At 37.2% G+C, this 10400-nt stretch overlaps 1 protein-coding gene across 1 annotated transcript in view; it reads right to left on the bottom strand.

Moving 5' to 3' along the window:
• Positions 1 to 4500: 4500 nt before the first annotated feature.
• ASS1 (argininosuccinate synthase 1) overlaps positions 4501 to 10400 on the bottom strand; it is a 55515-nt gene continuing 49615 nt past the window's right edge. Inside the window, exons 12-13 of the mRNA XM_072431214.1 lie at positions 9996 to 10061; positions 4501 to 4851 (exon numbers count right to left, since the gene is read on the bottom strand). Coding sequence (XP_072287315.1) covers positions 4800 to 4851; positions 9996 to 10061 — 118 coding nt within the window. The 3' untranslated portion in view covers positions 4501 to 4799. The remainder of the gene's footprint in view (positions 4852 to 9995; positions 10062 to 10400) is intronic.

The raw sequence follows: 10400 nt of genomic DNA, 5'->3' as shown, positions 1-10400 counted from the left end.
GAGTTTTTTTCAGGTCTTGATATATGGATGTGAGAACAATGGCATCTCAATGGTTTTCTCATATGATGCCAGTGGACCCAAATCTTTGAGCAGGGTATTTAAACTTTTTTCAAAAAGCAGCATATGCTGTCTGTACTGACCAGTAAAATGAAGCTAAAGCAGTGCCTGTGACCTTCTTGTTCATATTCCTCTTATAGACCCACCTATCTAGGTTTTTAATTGTTCTCCTGTTTTTTTTTTTGATGACTGGATAGTCTGACTTGACCCACAGAGTGTTTTTCAATCATGTCTTAAGGTGCGTACACACTTCCAATTTTTATCGTTCCAATCGAACGACGAACGATCGATTGGGCAAAAAATCGTTCGTAAAAAAGTAACCAACGACGCCGACGAACGAGGAAACTCGTTGGAAACGAACGACCGGACCGGCGGATCGGATTGGACGACGATCGTTGAACATCGTTCGTGTGTACGGTCGTTCGTTGATCGTCCATGTTCAGAGCATGCGTAATGAACGAACGTTCGTTCACTTTCCTGTCGTGCACATAGTTCCTCTATCGCTTAAACGATCGTATCTATTGTGTGTACAATATCTACGAACGATCGTGTCGTTATCTCTATGTGCAGGATCGGTGCTATACGATCGGTCGTATATATCGTGCAGGATCGTTCGTCGTTCGTTTTCCAACGATAATAATTGGAAGTGTGTACGTAGCTTTACAGGTGCCTGCCTCAACCTTGCCTATGTACAGACCATGCCAATATTTCGGGATTCCTGTATATTGCAGGATTTGTGTCTTTCCTATGTTGCCCCCAAATCCCAGAAAAACATCCCTTATTGCATCAATGCACATTTTCACCCTTTTTTTAACACAATGTTCCTCAGACATTTGATGTTCTTCTCATGACAATTTAGTGCACTTGACTGCTATATTCCGGAAACTATACCATAGCACCAGAATGCCTTCCCTATTGACTGTAATGATGTTTGGATTTGGCCAGAACCCAAATATCCAGTAATGTTCCGGGGAACAGTTCTAGAAGTGTTTAGGAAACACTAATAAATTATTCCAATTTTTCTTTTCAGGTATATTTTTCATGTAATACAGGTAGGTAATTTGGGAAGGAGGGTGACGCCAAGAGACTGTAAGGGGACCTTTAATTTCAGTTCAATGTCCACTTGGAATGGTGAATGCTAAAACAGTAAGAAGGTTTTCACTTTATTTCTTATATATACTATATATCATATCTTGTCTGTAGTTCGGCTATAACTTACAGACTTGACTTGATGATTTTAATAGGACTTGTATATAAATTGATATCAATAATTTCTAAAGCTGACAAATGAAATTCTCTTTTGAAAGCTGAGGGGGTTAACTTATAAACTCCCCATTAAAATGGTGTTATATGGTTGACTGGCTGCACTTATATTGCCTCTTAGTTGTTCTGTAGCCAAGCAGGTCCTATTCTCTCCCCTCTCCGCTCCTGCTAGGGACAGTGGCACCTCCCGAAGATTCAAGGACACCTGCGGTGACAGTACAGCTGAGGGAGATTAGCCTTTTCCACAAGAAAGAGCCATTACAGCCGTGCAATAGACTATCACTTCCGCTAGGAGAGGCCCAGAGATGAGATATTGATCGAGGTCATCCCAACAGGCCTGACAGGCTTACAGATCAGCCTGAGAATCTAACACTCCAGGGAGTTAGATGCAAGCTAGCAGGGGGTCTCTGACCTGTTCTCAGTTACTTGCAAAGGTGGTGGGGGGGAGGGTGATAGAGATATAACAAAATGGCTTCCGTGAGAAAGTGATTTAACTTTTGCCTTTGCAAATAAGCCATTTGTAGCTGGATTTATGACACTGTAAGGCCCATTTTAGATTAGTGGTAAAAAAAACAAAATGTGGTAAGCTATTCCCTGGTGCAGAGCAAACTGGTGCTATGGCTTCAAAAAAGGCAAACTGCACTGTAGGTCAACTTGTTTGCATGTGTTGCTCTTGCCTTTGTGATGGTGGTGTGGTTCTTTTTTCAGAGAAGGAAAAGCAACCACATGGCCAATTTAATAAGCCACAGCTAAAGTGGTTTCTAAACTGTTCCCATGCAGCAGAAAAGGAGCAGTTTGGAGCCTGGGTGAGCATGTTGTGCATGCAACGCAGCAGTTTATCACAACTCTGAAAGGGGCCTAAGGACACCCATACTGATATTTTATCAGAGTGAATTGAGTTACCCACTTTTATCAAGTTTTGTGGTGCAAGAAGAGATCCCAACCCACTTTTTTTTGGACAACACTAAAGCCTTTATGAGTGCTCAATCTTTTTGCAAACATTGAGGAGAACAGATTTGTTTTTTCAACATTAATAAATTGTGTGCAGACTTTTATGATGTGATGTAGATGGTAAATTTGCTATTAGGTCAGTCGAACTGTCAAATATTTTTACATCTCATTAGTGTGCCTATTCCTTAAATCACAAACTTGTCCATTATGAATTATGCAGAACTGAGCTGGCAATGCCAATTTGCCAAAGTTATAGAGGTAATAGATTTCAAGTATTTATGGTAATGGTGCAGCTATAAAGCAACAAATGGTTGGAAATCATTCAATGAACCTTTGTTTGCAGTTAGCTTTGGGGACCATTTCTGTAGTTATAAAGAACATTTATTGCCGTGTATTTGCTGATTTAGGCTCCATTCTTGATCCTGATCTCACTACTCTTTGTTTTTATAGTACCATTACTCTTTTTTTAATGCATTTAGTGTTAGCAGATAGTGAAACATTCATTTTATCAGAGATCTTTTATTGACCCAACCATGTTTACTGAGTCGCCCTTTAAATTTCTTTTTTTTTCTTGCTTGTCTACAATTAACATTGTTAAAAGCACAGTTGAAGAAAAAACAGAATATCTGGGCACATGATTCTACATAAATGTGCACCTTTTTTCTTTTTAATGTAATCATTAGTGACTTTTTCTTTCATTTTACTGTGTACAATACACAGTTCTTCTATTTAATGGTGGTTGTTTCTAATTTTACATCTAGCTGAGAAAGTTTGAAAAGTAGAGGATACCCTGTAAAATCAAATTGCTAAACACAAAGGCTGCAAATCATAGTCATATAACACCCTATATTGTTACATTCCAGCCAATGTATGTGTGAGATATGACTGCTATCAGACAGAAATCCATTTAGCGGTAGGCAGACCCCCTGTAGTCTAATGCTTCCATTGACATGTCTAATAAGTACCTGTGTAGGTGACAAAAACATAGAATTTTGACTTAGGTTCAGGCAAATACAGAAATATAAAAACACAGTAATGGGTACACAAATTACTTATTTCTGGGAGCCTGTATGTAAGATTTTAGATTTAAAGTGATCCTATGTTTAGCCTATGTAGCACAGGTCAATAGGACTATTTCACATGCTAATAAACCCTTAATATCTTTTCGGTATATTGTCCCATTGTATATATTTTCTTTTGGACATATATATATATATATATATATATATATATATACATATATATTCTTTTTTTCCAAGGAAAAACCATAAATTGAAAATTTACAGGCAGAAAGGCTTTTTATGTAATTTTTTTAAACCTACACTAAGCCACCTATGCACAACTTTGATTACAACCATTAAATGCCTTTGGTGCTGGGATGAGAGTTTCCATGCCCATGAACAGTGAAGAAAAAGCTGGAAAATTTTGCATTACTGGAGTGGAGGGAATATAGCAGGTTCTGGTTCTATATTTAAAGAAAACCTGTATCTAAGAGTTACCAATACTTGCCTCTTTACATTTCTGTTTGCCTGGCAGGCATTTCTGAGTCACTGACCCGAAACAAATATACAGATTAGAAAAGCAGAACTCCATGACAGCATTTTTTCCTGAGTCAGTGCTCCAGATGATCAGTCTTTGGATCTGCATGACAGCCAATTAACCATTATTTTTAGAAGGAGATACCAGTAATGTTAGCCCCTGATTAACATAATAGCCAAATGTATAAAATGTAAAAGTAAAAAGTGAGAAATGTCAAGGCCCACTTGAACATAGTGAAAGTCAGAAATTTGGAAAGCAAGTAATCAATGACAGGCTCTTATTTGTTTCGGTAGAGCTTTCCTTTAACTCTCCAGCTAAATACTAGTATTTCTATTCTCTTGTATACAGATACTCATTTGATGTATTTCTTGATATATTAATATTCATTGTAATTTAGTAAACCTATGAAGGTTGTATTTTCAGACAATTATTAAGACCTCAAGTGATGTGGTGGTGGCACCATTCTATTTCCTCTTTGAGTATTTCTTTATACATTTATTTTCTCTGGGATGTGTTACTCCTGTGAATGTTAGATTTTCAGAGTTTGTTTCTTTTTTTGGCACTTATGCATCATGATAAATAAAATACAATGATGTGGAAAAGCAAAAAAATTGTGTTGTAGTTTCCCCTTCAGCAGGAAAAAACCGCAGAGCATTCTGCAATAATACAAGATCACAATGCGAAGAAATGTTAGAATTCACTGTTAGTTTTATTTGCTTCTACTGGAACAATTTTCTTTAATATCTATGTATTAACAGTAAGTTTAACCCATTAAACTCTACCAATTCCTGTAATTGCTGTTCCGTCAGACTGAGAGAAGCGAACTACAGGCTTGGCTAACCTGTGATTTAGCACACAAAAGATCTGTAACGATCAGACAAACTAATCAATGAGCTTAGGAAAGCGGAGAGATGGGATGGCAGATTAAAATGTGCCAGAGAATAGAGTTGTTCTATCTCCGCTTTATGTTTTGTTTTTTTCTAACATTTTCATTTTGTTGGTGCTGTGACCTTCTTCTGCAAGCGGTGATATTCTTTTAACCTGTAAACCAAAGACAGAAAGGAAACAAGGTTAATGAAAAAAAAAAAAATTAGCAAAGGTCACCCTTATTCATGTAAATCAATGTCAGCATTTGGAGAGAAGTCACAAGGTCAATTTTACTTGTTAATAAGTCAAGGAATGGCTTATTAAACTGATGCATGTATTATGCTGCATTTCCTTGTATCCTTCTATAAATGCCTCAGAAGACAGGAGGTTGACTGCAAACCACTGATGAATCAAAAAGCTTTGAATAAAGCCAATTAAAGCAGAAAAAAAGCCTTTTATGTTAATGCCTGGAAGGCTTGTAAGGTATTGTTAGAGGAAGCATTGAACGAACAGGTATACAACACTGTCATCTGCTGTGCATCACAGCTAAAACGATTAAAAAAAATGTTTGCATATTTAACTCTTTATGTGGCGGATTCAGAGATAAATGTGCCCATGGATTGTAAAGGGTGACGAGACTTTAGGAAGAAGTCATTACTGAGACAAGGCTCTATAGCACCTACACCATGGCCAAAAGTGCACCCCCACCATGAGCAGTGGGGCTTTAGGAAGAGGTCACTGTGCCAAGGGATCCAGAACTGGGGTTAGTACAAGGATAAGGTTCTTTAGCACCCAATGCCAGAAGTGCACCCCACCATGAGCAGTGGGCCTTTAGGAAAAGGGTAATGTGCTAGACACTCAACAACTGGGGTCAGTACTGGGATAAGGTTCTTTAGCACCTTAGGCCAGAAGTTCCCCTCACCATGAGTCGTCTGGCTTTAGCAAGAGGTCAATGAGCCAGAGGACCAAGAACTAGGGTCAATACTGGAAAAGGGTCCTTTAGCACTCACTCCCAAAAGGCTAAAATGCACTTCCCATGAGCTATCTTGGTATACTGTAAGTTGCAGGTCCTGTCCTTTTTGTTCCCTCCTGCTAACGTGCCAAAAGGGCAACCTCTTTTGATTTAGGACACAGTTTGGATAACTTCAATTGAGATTAAAGAAACAATGTCAGGTGTAAAAAGGATTCCAGCAGCAAACGAAAGGAACATTTTTATTTTTATACATGCCTATGAATTGTTGCCACTACACCCATAATTCACTCCTGATGCCACTACAATTCCACACTTCTGAATGTGTGAAAAATGTGTGTTTTTTTCCTGTTAAACCCTCCACAAAGGTACAGAACAGTGGTGTCCACACTCGGAGGACTTCATTAGACTAAAGTCTCAGCTCAACAGGGTCCAGATAGGCAGGTATAAAGATGCTCCTCTCACAGGATATGACTGCTATGAATTGTCTTGCACCATGCACAGGAAACCTGTAGCCAAACTGTGAGCATTCAAGTATTTTCCAACAGTAAATTATTTTTAAAACAGGACTTCAATGACCTTTGCAGCTGCAGAAATTGTAAAGTAATTCATCCCCAAAGTTAACAGTAGCAAAACTGAAATCATTAAAATTTAACAATTTCCAACAAGGACTCAGGGAGCTCAGTTTCTCCTCCCCCCCTCCCCCAGCAGCAATTTAACTACAATCTCCTTGCTACCTCTCCTACCAGTGACATGAGTTAACTGTCTACAGTATCTAATAAAGGTGCAGATAGGACACACTCCAGCCAATATTTTTTTCCAGTTTTGGATAGAAAGTAAATCTTCTAATGAAGACATCTGTCAAGGGGGTTTCCTTTCGCAAATCCCCCAAATCAATATATATACAGCAATACAAACCTAACAGATGTTCATCCTTTCTCTATTTAAAAACAAAAATTCTTTTAGATGGAGTTACTGTACCTTTGAAGTTGTTTTGCCTCTCACTAACAATGAAAGAGGTCTGCCTACACTTTCATACATGCATAATGGTAATGTATTGTGGATGTGAACTTCCTTGACATTCATCTCTGCATTAAAAAGACACAACAATAGAATGAAAGTGTCTACTTTGACCTCAGATGTTTCCATCAGGCAAGGTTATCCGCTATGCTCTTCAGTGCCTTGTATTCGGTTCAAGATGTTGTAATCACAGAGGGCAATACATAGAGAATGGGGGCGGTGTGTGTGTACGTGTGTCAGACAATTAACATCTCAATTGTGTGGCCAACACTAAAGATCACTCCTAATATTTGATCTGATGAACAAAAATTATATTAAACAGGATTTATATAGCGCCAACATATTACGCAGTGCAGTAAACATAATAAAGCAATGCAGCTCTACTTGACCTATGACCATGCCTGAGCATTGCCATGATGGTGGAGTGCATCTATAGAATTGTCTATTTTTAATTTTCTATGTCTATAGAAAAATATAGTCAATGGAAAGGTTGGTAATTGCTTCGCAACTTAGTGGGCTTTAGTGGTGCTTTGAGTGGGTCTTTGGGGAAACAAAGTGCAAACTATGCCCCATGGTAAACAATGCCAGCCTTTGTTCATATTATCTGTATGCTGTATAATATAGAAAAAAAAAGTAGACATAAAGGGTTTTTATGGCAAAATAACAATATATATTTCATTTAGTAATGAAATAGTACAGTAGTACAATGCTTTTCATATGCAAAGCAATTGTCTCAGGACCTCAATTTTCCTGCTCCAATTTGTGATTCCTAAACATAGATCACCTACTTAATCATTGTTTAGCATAAGAAGATATTAAGATAGGTAACAACCAACATTGGGAGAACAGGAACAGGTTGCACGCAGCTTAATAACCCAACACGTTTCGCCTATCATGGGCTTCCTCAGGGGTAGCTGTGTGCTTTTTAGTTGCAAACAATCTAGATGTAATTATAAGATATAGAGAAATATTAGTCTCATGTAACAATAGAGTATCTAATACACAGTAGTTATTACATATAACTGATGTTCCCAAGCATTATAATATAAAAAAATACTGTCTATCATATTATAAAGTGAAAGGATTTTGGATCTACAAGCATTGGTCAAGGACTTCCCAGTATTTATACATTTAATACATTGTGTAATATTGTGCCTAATTATTATTTAGGTACATAATGATCAATAGTAAGGCATTAGATTATATTAAAAGTAAAAAAGTCTAGATCACACAAATTTTTTTCTTTTAACCTTTAATATAATCTAATGCCTTACTATTGATCAATATGTACCTAAATAATAATTGTGCTTAATTTTTTTTTGGCACAAAATTACACATTGTATTGAATGTATATAGACTGGGAAGTACTTACTTTTATTAGTCCTTGACCAATACTTGTAGATCAAAAATCCCTTCACGTTATAATATAATTGAGAGTATGTTTTTATATTATAATGCTTGGTTACATCAGATATATGTACTAACTACTCTGTATTGGATACTGTATTGTTACATAAGACTAATATTCTCTATATGTTAAAAAGACACCTAGATTGTTTGCAACTAAAAAGCGCACAGCTACCCCTGAGGAAGCCCATGAAGGGCGAAATGCATCGGGTTATTAGGCTGCGTGCAACCTCTTCCTCTTCTCTCAATATTGGTTGTTAACCATTTTGCTATCTTCTGATGCTAAAAAATTATTAAGTCTAGGAATCACAAATAGGAAAATTAAGGGCCCTGAGACAATTACTTTGCATATCAAAAGCATTGTACTACTGTACTATTTCATTACTATGGTAAATATATATTGTTATTTTGCCATAAAACCCCTTTGTCTACCTTTTTTTTCTATATTGTTCATATTATTAGGGTTGGCAAATTCCCATTTAAGGGAATACCTCACTATTTATATGTATACCCCTCCACTATTATCCTTTCTAGTTTTGCTATATTTTAATAATGTATGCTGTATAGGTGTGCTTTAAGTTGTGAGGAAACTAGGTACAATCCAACACTTGGGCCTGACTTATCAAAGTTCTTCAAGACTGGAGAAGATTGACTATTGTGGTAGAAGCTGGTAGATCCAGCAAACCTGGAATAGATTTCCTAAAATCATTTGCTATTATTTGGCAAATGTTTTCAATCCTGGGCAACATCCATTTCAGGTGTGTTAGATTACCTAGATACTCTCATCTATCGTGGAGTCTATTGTCTCCAGTCTTGAAGAGCTTTATTGAATCAGGCCCCTAATCTCCAAATACTTTGGATTGTCTACAGAACAAAATGGTCTACAGAAATCCCAGCCTTGAACCCCAGGTCACCAATTCATTGCTACAACAAACAGGTTACAAAGTTAAAGTATACCTAAACACAGAATTTTTAATGTCTATCCTTTTATGTAAAAAATGTTTTATTTACTTTTAAGTGCAACACCCTTTTTTAAGAAAAAAAAGGTTGCAGTACTGCCCCCTTAATTCTTGATCGCTTAGGTGATCAAGAATGAATGGGAGCGCATAGCCTCCCAGGATACCTACGTCACGCATCCCGGAAGGCCCTTGGCTGCTCTTTCTGTGCATGCCTGAGCATTTCAGGCATGTGCAGAAGTAGCCCTTTCATCAATAGAAAAAAATTTGCTAATCTCACACATGTGCAGTAAGATCGGCACGTTTTTTCCCATTCTACATCTACCACTGCGCAGTGCAAGATTGGGTGATGTAGGAAGAAGAACGCAGATTAAGAGAGAAGATGTCGGCCCCCGATGCAAGACATATCTGGACGACGCGGGGCCCAATGGAAGAAACCTCCCGATGGATAGACTGATCTACTGGATTAAGGTAAGTATGATTTTTTTTGTTTTGGGTTTACTTCCACCTAAACTATGACCAGCCCAACATGTCAACCTAAAGAGGAAAATATCAAACCAGTATTCTTAAAAATGCTTTCGTTTTAGATGTTAACCAGGTTGAGGGTCAGTAAGGTTAGTGACATAGATAGATTTTTGGGTTAGGGGGGTAAGTTTAAGGGTTGGGTTATAAGTTAAGGTCAAGGGGAGGGATAGAGCTAAGAGTCAAGACTAGGACAAGTGTTTCTTTTTATGAGGTGATACTGGTTAAAAAGGTCATGGTTATGGTTTAAGTCCATCAAAGTTTGATAAAAAAAAAAAATTAATAAAATGAGCTAACTTCGCAGGCACTATTAAAATCCCCTACAATACAGGACCAATATTCCGACACAGCAGTTCAAGCTCTCACTGCTGAAAACTCTGAATCCCACATATCTGACAGGCAACACAACTAAACTATTAGATATGGTATAGAAAATACTGTACCTCACAGCATTGATCTTGATGAACCCAGATGCGTCACATGGCTCATAATCTCCCTGCTTGTCCATGCTGTATGGAAAAAGAACAGAAACGTATTATAATATGATATAATAAACAATTTAATAAGTATAAAGTAACTTGCATATTATTTCTTCCATGCTGAGATCCAAAGTTTTTCATATTATTTAAGTACTCTAAAATTTGCAGATTTAAACAGCTATTTTCACACCTACATACAAAACCATCCTATTATCAAACAATACACTGCAACGGATTTATTTGGTTCTTGTTTCCTATGAACAATGGGATTTGGAAATAGGCTGAAATTCATCTAATGCTAAGTATAACCAAAAGTATGCTTAGTCTGGGAAATGATTTATATTTCCCTGATTGATAATAAATTGTTGA

This window comes from Pyxicephalus adspersus, chromosome Z (genome assembly GCF_032062135.1).
Source record: "Pyxicephalus adspersus chromosome Z, UCB_Pads_2.0, whole genome shotgun sequence".
Taxonomy (NCBI): domain Eukaryota; kingdom Metazoa; phylum Chordata; class Amphibia; order Anura; family Pyxicephalidae; genus Pyxicephalus; species Pyxicephalus adspersus.
This window is presented reverse-complemented; position numbering and strand designations above follow the sequence as displayed.